Here is a 23,487-nt window from a genome sequence, read left to right as displayed (position 1 = left end):
AGCAGTGAGAACATTGCCACCATTCCCAAATGACAGCTCTCCACCCTGAGCAGTGATAGTGGGACCATGTGGCAAAGAATGACAATTCTTTTTCATCTGTGATAAATATCACATGTGGAGCTGCAAAATACTTGGCAGCTATGACCCTTTCTTGCTGCTGTGTGACTGTATGCCAGAAAGAAGCAACAAAGGAACAAATCCACTACTACTTTTGCACATTCTCTTTAAAGTCACTGTGCAATGTGAGGGACTGTGGCTTGCAAATAGGCATCAGGGAGTGGCTATCATGATCACACTGCCCTATCCCATACTGCTGGAGGGCTTTTACTCTGTTTGCTAGCCCATTCTGAAGCCCATGCCACCACGTCTACACTGCTATTATTACTCATTCTGGCTAGATAAAAGCTAACACATATGCCTACCTGTGCTACAGTCACATCTTCACTTTTCAATGTAGACATATCCTAAAGTGCCAAACACTTATACTATACTCAGATGACTAGATAAAAGCCAAGCAATTTGCTTCCCCTAATGTTAATTTTTAGTATCAAAATTTCATTTGAGTTTCTTTCAGCTTCAAAAGCAAGTAACTATCACCATCCGTAAAACTGGGATCTGAACCCATTATTCTGAACAGACAGGTTTCAAAAGAAATATAAAATAAATCTCCCCCTAAACTCACCTAAAAAAGTCAGAATCCCCCCATTTGAGAGAGAGTCGGGAAGTTTTTCCCTACACACAAAGAAAAAAGAAGTTAAAGCCTTACTATCTGCTCTTTAACTTATTTTTAAAAATGGTTTTTACTGTTGTTTGACCTAGTGAGGCAACATGAGCAATGGGAAAGCCAGCTGGATTCTATTCTGCCTCACACATTTTAAACAAAATTGTAAATTAAATTCCAACTGCTGAATTTTTTTTACAAGTGATGATAATAGGAGCAGAAAGAACCCAGTTCATAAAACTGGCAATTAGAAAAACAAATAAATCTTTTGATTTAAAAAAAAAAAGCAAGCAAGCCAGCCTGACTAATCTGACCTAGAACCTGAAAAATTCATTATATAATTTTTATTTTTTTATTAACTCCACTTTAATTATAAATCTAAAAATCCTATTTTATTTGTACAAGTATCCCCTAAATTTATGCTGTCTCCCTTTCCCTTTAGCCAATTAGAGAAGAATGAACGTTTAAAATTTCATATAAATATGTTCACTTTCTGATTTATACTGAGTGTTCATATATGCTTCCAGTATTGTCATCATAACTGGCACCTTCTCTCTTACACTGACAGTAGTATAAGATTGGAGAGTCAAATGAATGGCTCACTCAAAAGAAAAATCACTACAGATGTTCCTCAAAAACAACTAGGAAAAATTGTATCTTATCACTGGATTTTTTTTTTGATCAGTAAATTACCATCTGATTGATTGCACTGCAGTTGTGATGCTTTCAGGTGCTATAACACAGTCAGCATATAGTCTTCCACAACTATTTGCTCTTGCATCGCAATTTCAGGGTGATAGTCATCATGTGGGTCATGGTAGTCCTGACCTGTCCCTCGGCTGCCTTTCTGGCCATAAGAACTACTGCTGTTTTTGGCTGAGACTGTCTGGCCCCGGTAGATTTGAGCCTGATGCTCACATATGCCAAATTTGCTGAGCAGGATGAAGACATCCCTTCGGAAAGCCTTGGTGAAAATAGCATAGAGGAAGGGGTTGGCACAAGAATTGAGTGGGTAGAACAGCACTAGCAGGATCTTGGAATTACTGACTGTTATCAAGGGCTTGTTCATAATGGCAGATAAAGCATAGAATGAGATAGGTGCCATGCATAGGAAGTCAGTGAAAATCAACACAGCCATCCTTTTAGCAATTTTGGTGTCTTTGTCTCCGGACTTGTACTCAGGGTTTCGCACAGTTATATAGATTTTTATGTAGCAGGCACAGATGATGATAAAGGCAATGATGTTCAAAATTAAAACAAAGACAATGTAGGCTTGAGCCAACAGTGTTTCGGTATCCATGGGCAGGCAGATACTGACTTTGATGTAGCTGCTGACTCCAACCAGGGGCAAGCAGGCGAGAAGAAAGCATGAGAGCCAACCACCCAGCATGATGACCAAAGCATGCCGAAGGCGAAGCTTCCTGTCCAGGCGCATAGCAAAGGTGATGGCATACCAGCGCTCCAGGGTGATCACAGTCAGTGTGTATACAGAAAGCTCACTGGCAAAGACAGTGAAAAAGCCAGCTGTGTTGCAGCCAGGCCCAGTCTGCCAGTCTATGGCATGGTTGTAGTATTCTGACCTAGTGTAGAGATCCACCGAAGCAATCAGGAGAAGGTACAGTCCCATGCAGAAATCAGCAAAAGCCAGGTTGCACATCAGAAAACGTGGTACAGTCAACTTGTAATGGCTGGTGAGAAGGATGAAGAGGACAAAAATGTTACCCGGGATAGCCAGCAGGTTCACAAACCACACCACAATCCTTAGAAATTTATAGCCCATTATGTCTTCACAGGGATTAAACTCATCAGGCTCTGGAGTGCACACAATGTCTTCACTGCCACCACAGACAGTATAGTCGTAATGGCTGTCAAACCCCTGGATGTTGTCCTCTTGAGGATTCTTGAGCTCTTGGCCAAACCCAACATCTCCATCCCCCTGCTCTTCAAAAAAAACGTAGTAGTGGGAGTTGCCATGAAAATCCCTGAATTTGGAGTTTTCAGCATACACTGTGTCAGTACGGTCTGCATCCTCTTCTGCATAGTCTTGGTAAAAAGGGCCATTGAAGGTACTGACGGATCTTTTCTTACGAAAGCTGTGACTGCTGGTCTGGTTACACATCATGTATTCCAGAATTCTGAAAGAGCACAGGTGTGAAATCATCACTGGAATTTGCAGTTCCGTTTTGTATACAACATGTATGATAAGGGAAACACTTTCATTTGAGTTTCTTTCAGCTTCAAAAGCAAGTAACTATCTGGCTGCTCCGTGTCATGATGATGGAGGAGAGGCCAGGCCAAATCTGAGTGGTGCTGCAATCTTACATGTCAGGTCAGAATAACCAGCGAGGGGAGCCAGGCTAAGCCCTGCAGGACAGGAGTCACTGAGATTGTCACTGCAGGGTTTTTTCATTTTACATGTTGTTTCTAGTTTTATTTTGTGTTATTCTGTAGTTGCGAAAAACATGGGGCTCTAATTATTACATTGCTCCACGATGCAATGCTTCTATGTAGCCCCAAATAGCATTAGCAATGTTCTGACTACAACAACATTCTGCAAATGTGTATTGAATTTGCTGACTGCTATCACCCTACACTTCCTTCAGTGTTTCTCATCCCAGCCGTCTCCCTCCCATTCACTGTCTTTCAGACTTTCACCAGATGTACTAGAGCTGCTTTTCTCAAAGGAGAATCTCATTTTGTTTCTTTCTGCCCATGTTTCTAATCTCTGTACATCCCTTTGTGGTAGTTCTCTGCCCTCAAAGATGTTTGAAACTCCTCCATGACCTAACATCATCTGTGAATTCCATTAATATACTATCTATGCCAATGTTTAAATATGATAGGTATCCTATAAATTCTATAAATAGGAATTATTTTCTTTTCATGTATCAGAGATTGGCCTGAGCAAGACCCTTGGCTCTGAACTTTGGAGAAGTTTGCATTTAAATCTAAACTTGAATTCTGAAATGACAGTCTCTCTCAAATTACATTAAAGTTTAAATTTTACTTATAGGAACATAGGTTTGCCAGACTGGATCAGATCTGCAGTCCATCTACTTCAGTACCCTGTCTCCAACTGTGGCCAGCACCTGTTCCTTCAGAAGAACAGGCAAGCAACCGTGCAGAAGACAATTATGGAATAACCTGGCCACAAAGAAAATGTCCTCCTCACCTTTTTGGTTAGAGTTAGAGTTAGTTAGAGGCTGACTGAAGCACAAGGTTTTATGCCCCTTCCAAGACTTTTGGTTATTTTAAAATCCTTACTACACCAACTCTGGATATTGTTGTTATCTATAAAAACATCTCATCCTGGGTTGAATCCTGCTCATCTCTTGGCCTCAAAAATATCTTGTGGCAATGAGTTCTACAAGCTAACTATGTATTCTGTGAAAAAGTATATCTTTTTATTAATTTGAAACCTGTCCCTCTGCACTACTATATAATTTTAAAAAATGGCTACAAAACCCATTAACTAGAATTATGACATTATTTATTATATATTAAAATATTAATTAATCCTTCTTTAATTATATGATTTATGATTTAATCGAAGTTGCTAACACTCACCCTTTGGTTTTCTTCCAGTTCTTAAAAGCACAGCAGTGGCTTGGATACGACAGGTCAGCTCGCATTAGATGAAGAAAAGTCTTTACAGGAGGTAGTTTCTTCAGTGTCCATGTATTTTTAGCCATCAGTTCTTTAAGGTTTTCCAGTCCTTTTGTTGGAAGGGCAGCAACGCTGGTCCGGGAGACATCACTGCGTAAAGAAAGAATAAAACCTCAGCAAATGAAATGATTGGAGTGAGACATTTAAGATCTTCAAAGCACTTTAGGAGTTGCACAGAAAGCTGCAGCACAAAAAACAAAACTAAAACACAACCAACAACACATGAGGGAGGTGAGGACAGGAGTTGGCATGCTGCCTGAAATGTGCCAACTGGGTATCACCAAACAGCATTCAGAGGGCACCCAGCATCATGATGCCAGACAACTAGTCTGGCTGCATGAATGCACAATGAAAGTGCAGTGAATGGGATGAATGAATCCAAGCTGGCACAGAGCCCAGGGCATTATTTTTTGTTGTTTATTTTAATTAATGATTGCACAGAGACACTGGGTACAACTTGTTTGAGATGACATAATCTCCCTAATTTATTCTTCGGTTTACAAACCTGAAAAATTGCTACAACTTTGAAAGAGCCTCTTTTTTCATAATTTTAAAACTGGTTTTCTATTTCAAACACATTTTTGCATAGACAGTGTTGTGATTGCCATTGGTGGCCCTCAGCTATGGTCTTCATAAGCCTTGCAGCAGAAGCAGTGCTCCAGCTTGCCTTTCTAATTGAAAATAAAGTCTTTAAAGATTCAATATCTGTGAGAACATGCTCATTTTGGAGAGACAATTGAAAACAGAAGCAGATATGATAGTATCATTTGCTCATCTAATTCACACAGGCCCTGATTTTGCAAAGGCTTTAAGCACACACATTACTTTACACACTTGACTCTATTCATGCACATGAAGTTAAGAGCATACTGAAGTATCTGCAGAATTGATGCCATCATTTGCTGCAGTTGCTGATGAGAGTTAGCTAGGTATAGCTATAATCTGAATTTGAGCAGGACAGGGATCGGGAACCTTTGGCACTCGGCGCATCAGGGAAATCCACTGGTGGGCCGGGACAGTTTGTTTACCTGCAGCGTCCGCAGGTTCGGCCGATCGCCGCTCCCACTGGCCGCTGTTCACCATTCCAGGCCTATGGGGGCTGCGGGATGCAGTGTGGGCCGAGAGATTTGCTGGCCACCGCTTGATCTTCTCCCTGCTCCCTTTAGCACATCTGTATACCATTTTTCCATCCTCAAGGTTTTAAAACTGATTACTTTGCTACCTCCTTGGGCAAACGATGAATGACAAAAACCTTTTAAAATAGGCTTTTAAGGCTCATAGTTCAAAACACACAAAAATTCAATAAAAATGTAGATTTAAACACACAAAGTTTCTCCTTCTGCTATTTTCCCTCTAGCTTCTAGTGGTGCTTCTTGAACCATATGCCAATTTAAGAGAAAACACTCTCATAGCTATAGCAATGTTCCTCACAAGCTCAACATGAGCTCATATTAAACCTGTATTATATTAAGAAAGATGGCAAATGTCAAGTGTTGCTATTTCAAGAGTTTTATTAACAAAGAACATGATTCTAATCATGTAAATAAAAGTGTATTTTCTGTGCACTGTATTCCCTAATTGACAGGTAAAGAACTAATAATGAGCTTTTGGAAAAGACATGTGGTGCAAAGCAACATTGCAAAATGCATCTCTTTCCCCTTCGCCAAAAACCTGTGCCCTGAGCCCTCACAAAAGATTTGTGCAGATGTCATCACTGGGAGAAGAGTGAATGGATGAGCAAGACAATGCAACCCCATTCCCATCTGGCAATACCCCACACAAGTGGCTCTCCATTGGGAAGAATGACCTTTTCTGTTTCTCCTTTTCGGATAAACAGTGGTGTTACTTTTAGCAGTTATCAGTAAAAGAACCACGCTCTTGGGATGTGCCTGCTCACTTGTTGTATCAACCAGGAAAGGTACTAACAAGCTTCAACAGGACTTTATTTTCAAAGTGGAAACCTCTTTACTAAGCTGCTGCTGCACCCTCTGTAGCTTTCTCCTAGCCTCTCAACTCCTCCCCACTCCTTCCTGTTTCCTGTCTTTTCAGACTCCCAACAGCCAGTGCTCCCAATTCTAATAATTACAAGCAACATCTAAACACCACATTCCCTTCTCTCTGAAGAAACTCTCCCAATTAAAATAAACATTATTGAACAAACATGAAACAAGACACTATACTGTTGGCAGAAATATTACACTGAAAATACTGTAGATACTAAATAACATAGTCTCTAGTCCAGACAGGTGGTCGTCTGGGTCTGACAGGCCATCTCTCAATCCCCAGTTCCAGTGCAATGTCTTGCTGTGTTGGTACTACGGTGAAGTCATCCAATGCAGCCTGGGTGTTGGCATAATCTCCTCTTGGTGCATAGGCAGGTGCAAGATAAGAAGCATTCCATACTTGCCCTTCAGAAAGTCAATAGGTGTAAGGTCCGTTCTTCTCTATGATTTTAAGAGGAGCTGTGAATTTATGGTCCCCTTTGCGTAAAATTCCTGGTTTTCATATTCTAACGAAGGAACCACACTCAAACTTTGGTTCCTTAGCACCCCGCCGCTAGTCTGTGAAAGCCTTAGACTTTGCTTGGTTCTGTTCAACTGCTTTTCTCACCTCATCCTCGTTTGGGGCATCAGGTCATGCCTTTAACAATCCAACAATGTTCAGTTTAGTGGTCATCTGTTTCCCATGCAGTAACTCTGTGGGTGATCTTTGCGTTATGGCATGTCGTGTAGCCTGGTATGCTTGCAAGAAATCAGCAGTGAAGGGTATCCACAATCACCCTTCCAGTTTAGCTGTTTGCAAACTCTCTTTCAAACTTCTGTTAAACCATTTGATTTCCCCATTGGCTTGAGGGTAATATAGGGATGACCTTCTGTGTAAAATGTTCCTTTGTGCTAGAAAAGTTTCAAATTCCAGAGAAGTAAATTGACTACCATTATCTGAAACCAGTTCTTTGGAGTTACCTTCCCTGCTAAAAACTGAAGAGAGGAACTTAATTACTGTAGCAGAAGAGATTTGCTATATAAACACTACCTCAGGCCATTTACTGAAATAGTCTATTAAAGTGATGACATAATGGCAGTCAATTGGAATAGTATCAAAGGGTCCAACAATGTCAATCACCACTTTTTCCCATGCAGATTCAGGAAGAGGAACAGGCTGTAGTGGAAAGGCACATGCCACTGCTGTCTTATCTGGAATTTGGCAAGTGACACAGGATTTTATGAGTACTTCAGTTTGAGAGTCCATCCCTGGCCACCAATACAGATCCCGTAGTCATTGTTTCATTCAGACAATTCCTTGATGAGTATTGTGTGCCAGGTGTATGAGTTTTGACTGTAATTCTTCTGGCACAAGGAGCCGGTGTGTACCTCGGAGCACACAGCCATCAAACAAAGAAAGTTTATCATGAACTCTAAAATAAGGCAGCAAAACTGGGTCAAGGTTTTTAGGGTGACTGGGCCATCTCTTTTTCAGAGATTCCCATAGTTTTTGTTGAATTGGACATGCTGAACAAGCAGCTTGAAATTCTTCTCTGGTAACTGCAGTGAGAGTGCTTGTAATAAGCGCAACCACTACATCCTCATTCTCCGGTGAACCATCTGGTGAAGGCAAAGGCAGGCAAGAAAGGCAATCAGTGACCACATTTTGGTTTCCAGGCTTATATTCCATTTCATAATTGAAAAAGAATAGTCTTGCAGACCATCGAGCAATATGGTATCCTGCTCTTCCCAGTCCTTTCGTGGTAAGCAACATCGTCAAAGGGCTGTGGTCTGTGTGCAACTTGAGCATGCGGCCCCACAGATAAGCTCTCCATTTTTCAGTAGCCCAGACACAAGCAAGTGCTTCTTTTTTGATTGTAGAATATTTTCTCTCAGCATTACTTAGTGTCCTTGAAGCAAATACAACAGTCCTCTCCGTGTTGTCCTCATGCAGTTGTGTGAGAACAGCCCCAAGTCCATAATCAGAAGCATCAGTAGTTACAATTGTGGGCAATGCAGGACTGAATAGTGCAAGTACTGGACTATGTACAATCACGTCTTTCACCATTTTGAAACTAACTTGTGCATCCGTTGTCCACACTAAGGTTGAACTTCTCCATAGTAATTCCTGTAATGGTTCAATGACAGAAGCATAATTGGTAATGAATTTTGCAAGCCAGGAGGTAAGACCCAAGAAGGAACGTAAGGTTTGCAAATCTGTTGGAGGAGGAGCATTTGAAATTGCCAGGATATGATCTGGATCAGGTTTTAGTCCAGCCTGTGAAATTGTATGCCCCAGAAAAAATGGTTACTCACTTTCTCGTAACTGTTGTTCTTCAAGATGTGTTGTTCATGTCCATTCCAAGCAGGTGTGTGCGCGCCGCGTGCACGCCAGCCGGAAGATTTTTCCCCTAGCAGAGTCTGTAGTGTTGTCCTGGGCGCCCCCTGGGGTGGTGCCTTCATGGCGCCCAATATCGAGCCCTGCCGACTCCCCACCCGCTCAGTTCCTTCTTGCCGACCATTCCGAGAGAGGGGTAGGAGGGTGGGTATTGGAATGGACATGAACAACACATCTCAAAGAACAACAGTTACGAGAAAGTGAGTAACCGTTTTTTCTTCTTCGAGTGATTGTTCATGTCCATTCCAAGCAGGTGATTCACAGAAAAGAGCACAGCTCTCCCAAAAGCCGCATCGTCCCTGGACTGTTGTGTAATTGCACAGTGCAACGTAAATGTATGTATTGAGGACCACGTGGCTGCCCTGCAGATTTCCTGAACAGGGACTTGTGCCAGGAATGCCACAGAGGAGGCCTGGGCCCTGGTAGAGTGAGCGGTTATCTGCAGAGTGGGCTCCTTTGCCAGGGTATAGCACTCCCTAATGCAGGACGTTATCCATGACTATATGCATTGACATGATACCAGAAGGCCCTTCATTCTGTCTGCCATGGCTACGAAGAGTTGGACGGATTTCAGGAACGACTTAGTTCTCTCTATGTAGAAGGCTAAGGCCCTACGCACATCCAGTGAGTGCAGCCTGTGCTCCCTATCAGAGGAGTGTGGCTTGAGTAGAGTCCAGGACCGTGCCTATGAACTCTATCCTCTGCACTGGGGACAGAGTTGATTTCTCCTCGTTCAGGAGGAGATCTAACTCGAGAAAGGTCCTCCTTATTAACTCGACCTGAGCTTCCACCTGGGCCATCGAGCAACCCTTGATCAGCCAGTCGTCGAGGTATGGGAAAACCTGTATTTGGTGCTTGTGCAGGAACGCCACAATGGCTGCCATGCATTTTGTGAATACTCGCAGGGCAGTTGACAGTCCGAGTGGGAGGACTGCAAACTAGTAGTGGCCTGTGTTCACCACGAATCTGAGGTAGCGTCTGTGATGTGGGACTATTGTGATATGAAAATACGCATCCTTCAAGTCGAGGGCGGCGTACCAGTCTCCTGGATCCAGTGAGGGGATAATGGAGGTTAGCGAGACCATGCAAAACTTGAGTTTCTTTATGTACTTGTTGAGTTGTTGCAGGTCCAGTATGGGTCTGAGGCCCCCTTTGGCCTTCGGTATTAGGAAGTACCGGGAGTAAAAACCCTTGCCCCTTAGCTCCTGAGGAACCTCCTCCACTGCCCCTACCGAGAGGAGGGACTGCACCTCTTGACACAGAAGTTGCTTGTGAGAGGGGTCCCTGAAGAGGGACGGGGAGGGCGTTGGGGGGGTGGGAGAGTACAGAATTGGATGGAATATCCCCTCTCTACCGTGCGCAGCACCAAGTGGTCTGAAATAATCTGAGACCTGGCACGGTAGAAAGGGGATAGACGGGACGAGAAAGTAAGATGGGAAGGATCCAAAGGCCGAACTGGCAAGCCGTCCTCGACTGTACCCTCAAAAGGGTGGTCTAGAGCCCTGTGGGGCCCTAGGCTGGCCCAAGTTTTGCCCAGAGGGGGGACGTTGCCTCCTCCGAGTGCTCCTGTTCCGCCTACATGGAGCGTCCTGTCGGTTCTGGGGTTGATAAGGACGAGAAGCAGGTTGAGGCATAAACGGTCTGCGCTGGGTAGCAGGCATGTGAAGCCCCAGCGAACGAAGGGTAGCCCTCGAGTTCTTCAAGCTGTGAAGTCTCTTATCCGTCTTCTTAGAGAAGAGAGCTACACCTTCGAAGGGAAGGTCTTGAATGGTCTGTTGGACGTCGTGGGAAAGACCAGAGACCTGTAGCCAGGAGCCTGTCCTCATAACCACCTCAGTGGCCAAAGTGCGAGAGGCCGCATCCGCCGTGTCCAGGGCCGCTTGTAAAGAGGCTCAGGAGACCAACTTCTCCTCCTCCACAAGTGCAGAGAACTCCCCCCGAGCTTCCTGGGGCAGAAGCTCCGTAAATTTTGCCATCGATGAACAGGTGTTATGTCCCTAGCGGCTTAGTATGGCCTGTTGATTGGCTATACAAAGCTGTAGACCTGCTGTGGAGTAGACCTTCTGGACAAACAGGTCTTGGCATCCCTGTTTTTAGAGGTGGAGCCTTGAAACCCCTGACGTTCTCTCTGATTGGCCACGTCGACCACCAAAGAGTCCGGAGGAGGGTGGGTATAAAGGCGTTCATACCCTTTAGAGGGAACAAAGTAGCGGCGCTCAGATTTCTTGGCCATAGGTGCCAGAAAAGCAGGGGTTTGCCACAAGTTCTTAGACGTTTCAGTTATTGACTTGATAAATGGCAGTGCAACCCTGGATGGGCCGGAGGGAGCCAGGATGTCTATGACCGGGTCTAACTCTTCTTCTACCTCCTCTGCCTGAATCCCCAGGCTTTGGGAGGCCCTCTTCAAAAGCTGTTGAAGAACCTGGGTGTCCTCCAAAGCTGGGGCCGGTGAAGTCCCCGTGACCGCTTCGTCGGGTGAAGACGAGGAAGAGAGAACCGGAGGTGATGAGTTCACTGCCTTCAGACCCCCCCCGCTCCGGGGTCCCTCAGCACGCGGTACTCAGTCTGAGGAACTGGCGCCGATGAAGAACTCTGCATCGCAGCCGGTGCCTGGACAGGTAAAACCGGTGGGACCGAGACCGTTGAGGTTGGTAGGGACGGAGCTGAGGCTTCCACTGGTGCCGTCAGTTGGGGAGCCTGTGCCGGTGCCAGCTGAGGCATCGGTGCTGAAATCATGTGAGTCGGTGGGGCCACTCTGGTCGAGGGTGGTGCCATTGTCATCGGTGCTAACTGTGGCACAAAGAACGCCGAGGACACCGACACCGTTCTGGAGCACGAACCATGGACCTTGCTCTCATGGTACACCCAGGGTGTCCAAAAGGGCATTGAGCAGGTGGTTGCCACTGTTATTGCCATGGTGCCGGGTCTGTTTGGCGACTGCGCTGGGACCGGGATCTTCTGCTGCACAGTCTGCTCAATCGAGCCGAGTCTACCTCCGACTCTGAGGTCTCCGAATAAGAAGACCATGGAGGAGCAACGTGGGTCACCAACAAACAACGACTCGACTCCGGGGAGTGGCGCGCTTCCTGTGTCTGTGCGGGCGGTGCCGGAGATGGAGACCGATGAGCCATCATGGTTGGCTTGCCCCTGGAGTGAAACAGGTGCCATACGGTTGCCGGAGACTTGTCTCTCCTTTGGGGGGAGGCCAGCACCGGGAGGCGCATCAGGTCCATTGCCACCTCGAACGCCTCCAGCGTTGATGGTGGTTGTATGTCCACCAGATGGTCCGGGGACCGGAGAGGGTTCGGACTTGACTGGATCCCGGCCGGGGCAGGAGTCAATGAGACCCTGGGTGGAAGCGAGGTGGACGTGGTCTGTGCCACTTGCGGATGGCATTGGGCCTTTAGGCTTCGGGGGGGTGATCGGCCCCTCACCAGCCTCTTCTTCTTTACCGGCACCGGAGATAGAGAACAGTGCCGAACTGATGCCGACGCCCTATGTCCCGAAGAGTGGTGGTGCCAGTGGGCTTTAGAGTCCTTAGTCTGGCCCGATTCGCGTGCCGTCGGCACCGGAGCACTGTGCACCGAAGAGGACGTGATCGGTGCCGGGTCGTTGGGTCCCGGGTTGGATTGCGGTCTCAGAGCCGCCTCCATGAGCAGGAGTTTCAATCTCTGCTCTCTGTCCCTAAGGGTTCTTGGGCAGAAACCCTTGCAAATGCAGCACTTGTGCTTTTGGTGAGTCTCACCAAGGCACCGCAGGCAGGACGAGTGAGGATCACTCTTGGGCATAAACTTGCCACAGGACTCACAGAGTTTAAACCCTGGAGACCCGGGCATACCCCTGGAGGGGAAACTAACTATGTACAGCTATAGAGAAAAACTATTTACACTAAGAACAAAGACACTGCTAAGGTGCTTGCTGCAAGAGCGAGCAAAGTTCCAGTTAGCCGTCACGGGCGGTAAGAAGGAATTAAGGGCATGGGGGGGTCAGCAGGGCTCGATATTGGGTGCCATGAAGGTGCCACCCCAGGAGGTGCCCAGATGCTGCTAGGGGAAAAATCTTCTGGCTGGCGTGCACGCGGCACGCACACACCTGCTTGGAATGGACATGAACAATCACTCGAAGAAGAAAGGAGAGTTCAGTTTGTCTAAATTTGCATTTGGACCTACTGAGCTGGAGGCCTGCTGTGTTGATGCAGTTTAGTACAGACTGCAGGTTATTATCATACTCCTCAGAAGTATTTCCAAACATGATAATATCATCCAGATAGCACTGAACTCCATGTTGATTCTTCAGAATCAATGACATCATTTTTCAAAAGGAACTTGGGGCAGATGTGAGACCGTATGGAACGCATTTAAAATGGAATAGTCCCTCATGTGTAATAAATGCTGTGAGGTCTCTGCTATCTTCATGCAACATAACCTGGTGGTATGCGCTCTGCAAATCAGGAGCAGAAAACATCTTTGCTCCACGGAGTTCTGCAAATACTTCTATGTGAGGAAGAGTATGGCTGCTAATCACAATAGCTCTATTGGATCCCTTAAGTCCACACAAAGGTGAATGCCTCCACCCTTCTTCTGCGTCATTACTATAGCTGAAACCCATTCCGAGGAGTCGATCTCTTCAATAATGTCCTTTTGAACAAGTTTTCTAAGTTCCTCTGAAACAGCTTCCCTGACTGAAAATGGTAAGTGCCATAACTTCTGTCATATAGGCATCACATTATTCCGCATTTTAACTTTATGCAGAAACCCATAAGCACAGCTGAGTTTCTCCTCAACCTGGTGTTGGGTCCCAGCTGAAACTGGTGTGTGTACTGCAAGAATGCTTTGCTGAGGAAGATCACTTCGTCCATTAACTACCCTGAGATTTAAAGCAGCCAATAAATCTCTGCCAAGGATAGGAGTGCCTTTATGGACAATGTAGAACTCTGCAGTTACACAGCAATCACCAAAAGTAACTATTACTGGCAGGCAGCCATGTACAGGAATATAGTTTTTCAAATAGCACACCAAGTGAAGTTTGGGTTCAGTAAGAGGCACATCTTTAAAGTAATGCAGATAGATGGAATCAGGTAGTATAGATACTGTTGAGCCAGTGTCCAACATTAGCTGAATAGAGTGTGATTTGCCTGAGGGTATGGCGGAAATGTTTACAGTGCACTTTATCTGTTCTGGAATATGTGCAGTAGTGATTTTGTCCATGCTCAGCACAGTAACATCTGGTATTGTAACTTCATGCACCTATTGATTGAACTGGCTACTGCGACATAGTTTAGCAAAATGTCCAATCTTTTTGCAATGATTGCATTGAGCTACTTTTGCCGGACATCCTGTGTAGCTTGCAAGGTGTTGTGGAGATCCACAGTGAAAGCATGCTTTTACTGTATTTTGAATTTGCTGATTCGGTGGTTTTTCATTAGTTTTCCTCTTGCAATTGTGTGTCTGCAGTGGTAGTGAACTTTTCTGTAAAGGAGTCAGAGCCTGGACTGTGCCTCCTGTATCCATGCTCATTATTTTGGCTTCAGCTGTAGCTGACTCAATCTGAGTAGCAATGGTTATTGCTTTTTCTAGTGTAAGTTGTGGTTCTAGAAGTAAGCGTTCTGTTACATGAAGCATGGTTGTTTTCTCAATGAGCTGGTCTCTAATAATCTCATCTGCCATATTCCCAAAGTCACAAATTATAATTAGACTCCTCAGGGAAGCAATATACTGCATTATAGTTTCCCCTGGTTTCTGCTCACACTGGCAAAATCTGTAGCGATTAGCTACTACATTCACTTTGGGCACAAAAAAATTCTTTAATGCAGAGTACAGTCTCAGAGGAAAAGTATAAAATATATGCTGCCCTTCTGCTCCAAGGCAGTGGATTAGAAGAGCACACTTTCTTACTTCAGAAATCTCTGTAGCACTGATTGCAAGCAGATAAGTCTCAAACATATGGATCCAGGTAGCAAAAGCAATTGGAGGCTCACTTGGGCTTTGCAGAAAGGGTGCAGGTGGGTTCAGAGGCAGAAGATCCATCCTCATCACCAAAATGTTGTATCAACCAGGCAAGGTACTAACAAGCTTCAACAGGACTTTATTTTCAAAGTGGAAACCTCTTTACCAAACTGCTGCTGCACCCTCTGTAGCTCTTTCCCAGCCTCTCAACTCCTCCCCCTCCTTCCTGTTTCCTGTCCTTTCAGACTCCCAACAGCCAGTGCTCCCAATTCTAATAATTACAACAAACATCTAAACATGACATCACTCCACACAAGCTAGTAACTATTTGGATAGGTCTAACCAGTGAGGAGCCACATAACTCCTCCCTCAAGCCATGGGATGCTCCATGTGAGTCTATATAAGGAAGCATGTCCCCCTTGCCCTCCCTCATTTCCATAATGGGGATTCCCCACTCTCCTCAGGAAAGTGAAGATTAATAGATCCCACTGTATTCAGGAAGATTAATAGATCAGGAAGATTAATAGATCCCACTGTATTCAGCCTAATTTCACATAATTCCTCGGGGTTATAACCCTGTACACCACCCTACACAATGTTTTTCTATTCTGAGAGACAGTAAAAGGAAATCGTTACAAAAGAGGGGAAAAAACTTCTTGGGATTATGTACAGGAAAACAGAGATTTTAATTGTGAATATTACCTTGGGGAGACAAAGGTCACCAATTTTTTTTTTAACAGAACAACAAAACTAATACAGAATCACTATACTCTCCAGAGGCTGCAGAAATGTATAAGAAAATAAGAGCTGGAAAGAGAAAAGCACAATAAAAGTGGATACCTAATGAAAACACAAACAAAAAGTATCTTTGTAAAAAGCAATATATTAAAACCTGAGGTGCCTATTAATGAAAAATGTTGCATAGGAAAATAAACATTATTGCCTATGTTTACTTTTGAGATTCCTAAAGGAGAAACATATATTTCAATGGGAAACATGCAATCTCATTTGTCACTTTGCACAAGCAACTAACCAGGTTTCCCCACCTAAAATATAAGAGGAATGGGGAAAAGCTAGCAGAGAGATTGAAGAACTAGGGCAGTGCTTGCTGATAAACACATTGATTTAATGTTAGGTTATTAAATTATAGCATTAAGTTACTCAGACAACAAAGATGAAGAACATAGTCATATTAGTTTTAAAATGAGAGAGAAAGAGAGGGGGAACCTCAAAAGGTTTGGAGTCTAGAGACATATAAGCATCCCAAGCTTTGGATGCTGATAGGAATCTTAAACCTGAGTCTGCAAAATTGGGCTGGAAAGCTCATGAAAGCAGACTCTTACAAGATTTCTGGCCCTTTCAGCTCTGATCCCTGCCTCCAAGAACAATATAATGATTGATGGGAAAGGAAGTGGGGAGAATAATGCCTGGTGGCTAAGGGCAATATATCTCAACATCCATTATATGTTTTCAAACCAAGGAGAAATAATTTTCTACTAAAAATTGAAACTTCCAGCCAATATAATTTAATTTTGTTGGGTGTTTGGGAATTTAGAGTAATTGTGAAAGTAATTATGTAAAAATACATTAATTTTTATATGCTTATAACAAAGTAAGAAGAATCTCCATTAAAAAAAATCACTACAAATGCAAAAGAGAAGACTGGAATACCAAAAGCCAAGGAAGTAAAAGTAAATAAAATAGAAAATGAGATTTTAGAAGTACCAAACAATATAGAACCATAGAAACGTAGGGCTGGAAGGGACCTCGAGAAGTCATGAAGTCCTGTCCCCTGTGCTCAGGCAAGACCAAGTAAACCTAGACCATCCCTTACAAGTGTTTGTTCAACCTGTTCTTAAAAACCTCCAATGACTGGGATTCTGCAACCTCCCTTAGAAGCCTATTCCAAAACGAAACCCTCATAGTTAGAAAGTTTTCCCTAATATCTAATCTAAATCTCCCTTGCTGAAGATTAAGCACGTTATTTCTTGTCCTACTTTCACTGAACATGGAGGACAATCAATCATAGTCCTATTTATAACAGCCCTTAACATATTTGAAGACTGTTACCAGGTTCTCCCCCGAGTCTTCCTTTCTCAAGACTAAACATTCCGGTTTTTTAACCTTTCCTCATAGGTCAGGTTTTCTAAACATTTTATCATTTTTGTTGCTCTCCTCTGGACCCTCTCCAATTAGTCCACATCTTTCCTAAAGTGTGGTGCCCAGAACTGGACACAGTAGTCCAGCTAAGGTCTAAAGATTGCCACATACAGTGGGAAAAATTCCTCCCATTTAACCATAAAATGAAGGGGGTGTGGGAAAACATCAAACTCAAATTAAATTTATAAATCATTTCATTTAATAAGGGAGATTAGTCCTTCACTCTTTATTCCTCAGCCTTTCCATCTGCTTTAAATTAGACTTTGTTTCCTGCACTGACCTTAAGCACATTTTTACACATGATGAAGCTTAGACAATCTCAAAACATTTTTGTGGGATTACAACACAGCTGGGATTCACAGTTTGTTTTAGTCAAATAATGAAAGAGACAAAATTGAAATAGTTTGCATTATCTAAAATGTTATGGTTCACCACAAAGCTGCTTTCACTGCAAATACTGGATCTGGTGTATAAGGAGTGGAATAAAACCAATTTTTGCTGAACTCCCTCACATGTGCATATTACCAAGGGGTGTTATTTCTAGGTTCAGAGGAATGTGGGGCCAGGAAATGTGGGGAGATGTGTACTGTTTATGCTGTACTTGTTTTGTGGATAAACAGGTGTCTTCATTCTCCAGGGCTGTCAATCTACCCGTCTTTCACCAGCAGTAAACTTATGTCAAACACCTAATTCTGAAGGCTAACATTACAGAATTTTCACAGTAAGTTTATGGCGATCTTCCTGACAGGATATACAGAAGGCATGGTGATGGGTTTTGCCCTGTTTCATTACTGCTCAATCCTAGTTTCAGAGACTACTACAAAAAATGTTTTAGAACGTGATTGGTACTTACACTGCTGACAATATCTAGAAAGGTTGTGAGATGCAACTACTGCTACTTATTTGATTTGTTTCCATTAAAATATAGTCTATATCTACAAATCACGTACACTGCTAGTCTATGGAAAAAAATACTCAATTTGAGTCACCCCGTTTTTGCCCTTCATTTATAGACTCATAGACTTCAAGGCCAGAAGGGACCATTGTGATTATAGTCTGATCTTCTGCACATTACAAGCCACAGAACCTCACCCATCCACTCCTATAATAGACCCATAACCTGTGGCTGAGTTACTGAAATCCTCAAATCATGATTTAAAGACTTCAAATGACTGAGAATCCACCTTTTACTCTAAATTAAGTGTCCCAAGCTGCAGAGGAAGATGAACCCCCCCCCCCCAGGGTCTATGCCAATCTGACCTAGGGGAAAATTTCTTCCCGACTCCAAATATGATGATCAGCTAGACTCTGAGCATGTTTGTGAGACCCATCAGAGAGACACTGGGGAAAGAACTGCCTCTAGTAAGGTAGAGTCTTCTGCATATAGTGTCCCTTTTCTGACTTTAGCAAAGCTTTTGACACGGTTTCCCACAGTATTCTTGCCAGCAAGTTAAAGAAGTATCGGCTGGATAAATGGAGTATAAGGTGGACAGAAAGCTGGCTAGATCATCGGGCTTAATGGGTAGTGATGAATAGCTCCATGTCTAGTTGGCAGCCGGTATCATGCGGAGTGCGCCAAGGGTCGCTCCTGCGGCCAGTTTTGTTCAATATCTTCATTAATGATCTGGAGGATGGCGTGGATTGTACCCTCAGCAAGTTTGCAGATGATGATAAACTGGGAGGAGTGGTAGATACACTGGAGGGAAGGGATAGGTTACAGAGGGACCCAGACAAATTAGAGGATTGGGCCAAAAGAAATCTGATGAGGTTCAACAAGGACAAGTGCAGAGTCCTGCACTTAGGACAGAAGAATCCCATGCACTGCTACAGACTAGAGACTGAGTGGCTAGGCAGCAGTTCTGCAGAAAAGGACCTAGGGGTTACAGTGGACAAGAAGCCTTGATATGAGTCAACAGTGTGCCCTTGCTGCCAAGAAGGCTAATGGCATTTTGGGCTGTTTAAGTAGGAGCATTGCCAGCAGATAGAGGGATCTGGAGTACTGTGTCCAGTTTTGGGCCCCACACTACAAGAAGGATGTGGAAAAATTGGAAAACATCCAGCGGAAGGCAACAAAAATGATTAGGGGGCTGGAACACATGAGTTATGAGGAGAGGCTGAGGGAACTGGGATTATTTAGTCTGCAGAAGAGAAGAATAAGGGGGGATTTGATAGCTGCTTTCAACTACCTGAAAGGGGGGGTCCAAAGAGGGTGGATTTAGACTGTTCTCAGTGGTAGCAGATGACAGAACGAGGCGTAATGGTGTCAAGTTGCAGTGGGGGAGGTTTAGGTTGGATATTAGGAAAAACTTTTTTATTAGGAGAGTGGTGAAGCACTGGAATGCGTTACCTAGGGAGGTGGTGGAATCTCCTTCCTTAGAGATTTTTAAGGTCACGCTTGACAAAGCCCTGGCTGGGATGATTTAAGTTGGGGATTGGTCCTGCTTTGAGCAGGGGGTTGGACTAGATAACCTCCTGAGTTCCCTTCCTACCCTGATATTCTATGATTCTCGCTGTTGGAGATATTTGTTAATTGCAGTCACAGATAGCTTACAATGGCATATGGCCCATCTCATCATACCAGCCCCTCCACATACTTATCAAGCTCAGTCTTGAAACCAGTTGGGTTTTTTGCCCTCACTGCTCCCCTTGAAAGCCTGTTCCAACCCTTCACTCCTCTGATGGTGTATCGATGCTGGTTCCGGTGGGACCCAACTGAGAGTGCCAATTCAGGACAAATTGCTTAAAGCAGGGCAGTTACAGCCCAAGGCTGGGGTTTCTAAGCATACTAAGTCCATGGCACAAGTCCATGGGGCCGGATGCGCTGCATCCGAGAGTGCTAAAGGAGTTGGCGGATGTGATTGCAGAGCCATTGGCCATTAACTTTGAAAACTCATGGCGATCGCAGGAAGTCCCGAACTACTGGAAAAAGGCTTATGTAGTGCCCATCTTTAAAAAAGGGAAGAAGGAGGATCCTGGGAACTACAGGCCTGTCAGCCTCACCTCAGTCCCTGGAAAAATCATGGAGCAGGTCCTCAAGGAATCAATTCTGAAGCACTTAGAGGAGAGGAAAGTGATCAGGAACAGTCAGCATGGATTCACCAAGGGCAAGTCATGCCTGACTAATCTAATTGCCTTCTATGACGAGATAACTGGCTCTGTGGATGAGGGAAAAGCAGTGGACGTGTCGCTCCTTGACTTTAGCAAAGCTTTTGACACGGTCTCCCACAGTATTCTTGCCAGTAAGTTAAAGAAGTATGGGCTGGACGAATGGACTATAAGGTGGATAGAAAGTTGGCTAGATTGTCGGGCTCAACGGGTAGTGATCAATGGCTCCATGTCTAGTTGGCAGCTGGTATCAAGTGGAGTGCCCCAAGGGTCGGTCCTCGGGCCTGTTTTGTTCAATATCTTCATAAATGATCTGGAGGATGGCGTGGATGGCACCCTCAGCAAGTTTGCAGATGACACTAAACTGGGAGGAGAGGTAGATATGCTGGAGGGTAGGGATAGGATACAGAGGGACCTAGACATATTAGAGGATTGGGCCAAAAGAAATCTGATGAGGTTCAACAAGGACAAGTGCAGAGTCCTGCACTTAGAACGGAAGAACCCCATGCACCGCGACAGACTAGGGACCGAATGGCTAGGCAGCAGTTCTGCAGAAAAGGACCTAGGGGTTACAGTGGACGAGAACCTAGATATGAGTCAACAGTGTGCCCTTGTTGCCAAGGAGGCCAATGGCATTTTGGGATGTATACGTAGGGGCATTGCCAGCAGATCGAGGGACGTGATCGTTCCCCTCTATTCGACATTGGCGAGGCCTCATCTGGAGTACTGTGTCCAGTTTTGGGCCCCACACTACAAGAAGGATGTGGAAAAATTGGAAAACATCCAGCGGAGGGCAACAAAAATTATTAGGAGACTGGAACACATGAGTTATGAGGAGAGGCTGAGGGAACTGGGATTGTTTAGTCTGCAGAAGAGAAGAATGAGGGGGGATTTGATAGCTGCTTTCAGCTACCTGAAAGGGGGTTCCAAAGAGCATGGATCTAGACTGTTCTCAGTGGTAGCTGATGACAGAACAAGGAGTAATGGTCTCAAGTTGCAGTGGGGGAGGTTTAGGTTGGATATTAGGAAAAACTTTTTCACTAGGAGGGTGGTGAAACACTGGAATGCGTTACCTAGGGAGGTGGTGGAATCTCCTTCCTTAGAGATTTTTAAGGTCACGCTTGACAAAGTCCTGGCTGGGATGATTTAGTTGGGGATTGGTCCTTCTTTGAGCAGGGGGTTGGACTAGATGACCTCCTGAGGTCCCTTCCAACCCTGATATTCTATGATTCTATGATACTAAGGCAAACCAAACCAGCCAGACACAGAATACTTTGGTTTTACCCCACTGGCTAACCACAAGTCACACAAGCAATTCCCTTAGACACTCCAGTTTCCCAGTGTCACTACTAGTGCCACTTGTTATGGGGACAGATGGTTATGAAAACCAATACCCCAGTAAAAGAAAAAAAGCTTCTCTCGATCCCAAAGGACCAAGCCCCAGACCCAGGTAAATATATAATTCAGATCTTACCCACAAATCACGCTGTTGCCAATCCTTTAGAATCTAAAATCTAAAGGTTTATTCATAAAAGGAAAAAGATATAGATGAGAGCTAGAATTGGTTAAATGGAATCTATTACATACAGTAATAGCAAAGTTCTTGGTTCAGGCTTGCAGCAGTGATGGAATAAACTGCAGGTTCAAATCAAGACTCTGGAGAACATCCACAGCTGGGATGGGTCTTTCAGTCCTTTGTTTAGAGCTTCTGTTTGTAGCAAAGTCCCTCCAGAGGTATGAAGCAGGACTGAAGACCAGATGGAGGAGCTGCAGCAGCTTTTTTTTATTCTCTTGACATGTGGTCTTTCTTTCTTTGTTCCAAAGACAAGCTGTCCATCACATGGCTTGGAAAAACCTCAGAGTTCTGTCCATAGGCATGTCCCCGCATACCTTGCTGAGTCACAAGATGTGCCTGCCTTCTCTCAGTGGGTCAATTGTATAGCTGATGGTCCTTAGTGGACCATCAAGCAGGCTAGGCAGAGCTGACACCAACTTGTCTGGGGTGTCACCCAGAAGCATAGCACGAGTTTGAAATACAGACAGTATAGAGCCAATACTTATATCTTTAAATACAAAAATGATACATGCATCTCCCCTTTCTCTGTATGGGGTGGTGGTGGAGGGGAGAGGGAATATAGGATTTGGAAGGTGGGGAAGCAGCCTCATAGGCTATGAGCTGCAGACAGCTGCTTCCTTGCCTTTGACATCCTATATACAGTACACATGCACACGCATTCAGATGCTCCTCCTGAGAGGCACTGTGAGATAGCTTGCTGCTGCAGATGCGGTCCAGATACAGATAAACGAGGGAGTGCAGATCGGATACAAGTTGATTCTTGCAGATGCGGATCATATGAAGATCCACTTTTTTATATCCGTGCAGGGCTCTACCAATTGTGTAAGGGTTACAGAAGGCCCTGAAGTTGTTACCCACAAATTAAACTTGACTGAACATCCTGCATTCCCAAAGTAGTTCATATGTGCGTGCAATGCCAGCAAATCGAAGGACCACATCACAGAAAAATGCTGTCAACTTTTAAAACAAGAAACTGGATTAGGAATAAACAGCAGATGGTACATTTATGATCACTTATCATGGCTCCTCTGTCTTCTTTCCTGGAGAAGCAATTCCGCCTTGTGCAATGTCTATTTAGCACCACCTCCATCTTTTGGTGGAAATGTTATTATGACCTGTCTATTGCACACATGCACAGTTTCTAAAGGAAGATGGAAAGCTGGCTGATTTGATTGAAAGACTCAAAACACATGCCAGTGTCCTGTGGATTAGTGACGGGTGGGTCAGCACAATAGACTACGGAACATGATGACAACTTCCAGTCACTTTGAGAACAAATCTAACCTGAAAACACAGGAGGAAAAGAAATGTCTTTTTATATGCCCTGAATTCTACTTTTCCACTATTGGTAACCACAACTCTACATTAATGTGATATCTATAAAATGCTATCTATCTGCAGCCTCAGTGATTTGATTGTTTATATAGGTATGTATTTTGACATAGTTAGGTCAACATATTAGACCAATATCTTTTTAGATGTCTATTAAATACACACAAAATATTCTGCCTAATATTCCCTTCCCCATCAATGAAACCATTTTGTAAATAATCTTCTGTCCTGTAAAGGTATTTGGGAAACCTTGTGCATTTAAAGGGATAGATCTCTAGCTGCACAGACACTGCCATTGCAAACTGCAGCAGAGAGAATAGACTTTAAGAATATCAGCTAAGAAAAACCGTCTTCTACCATTTGAGGTGAAGGAAGATCTCTTTTGGCTCTCAGTTAAAATATAGGTTTTATGTTCCATAAGCAGTCAGCAAAAAGAGGGAAACAACATAAGCAGACTGATAGAGAGACTCCCTACTTAATAGATTGCAGTACTGAGGCAAAAATCAAATTCTGGTGTAAGAAAAAGACTAATATTAAAGAATAAATACCCAAAAGTGTTAAACTACAACTGGAAGGTTTTATTTTTTAAACTGATGTGCTTT

At 44.1% G+C, this 23,487-nt stretch overlaps 1 protein-coding gene across 1 annotated transcript in view; it reads right to left on the bottom strand.

Annotated features, from left to right (window-relative positions):
• Positions 1-1,114: 1,114 nt before the first annotated feature.
• The window catches only part of TSHR (thyroid stimulating hormone receptor), a 208,420-nt gene continuing 186,047 nt past the window's right edge, over positions 1,115-23,487 (bottom strand). The window contains exons 10-11 of the mRNA XM_073349347.1: positions 4,289-4,477; positions 1,115-2,856 (exon numbers count right to left, since the gene is read on the bottom strand). Coding sequence (XP_073205448.1) covers positions 1,455-2,856; positions 4,289-4,477 — 1,591 coding nt within the window. The 3' untranslated portion in view covers positions 1,115-1,454. The remainder of the gene's footprint in view (positions 2,857-4,288; positions 4,478-23,487) is intronic.

Source organism: Lepidochelys kempii, chromosome 6, assembly GCF_965140285.1.
Source record: "Lepidochelys kempii isolate rLepKem1 chromosome 6, rLepKem1.hap1, whole genome shotgun sequence".
In the NCBI taxonomy this organism is placed as follows: domain Eukaryota; kingdom Metazoa; phylum Chordata; order Testudines; family Cheloniidae; genus Lepidochelys; species Lepidochelys kempii.
The sequence above is the reverse complement of the archived record's forward strand: the minus strand, read 5'-3'. Positions and strand labels throughout refer to the sequence as shown.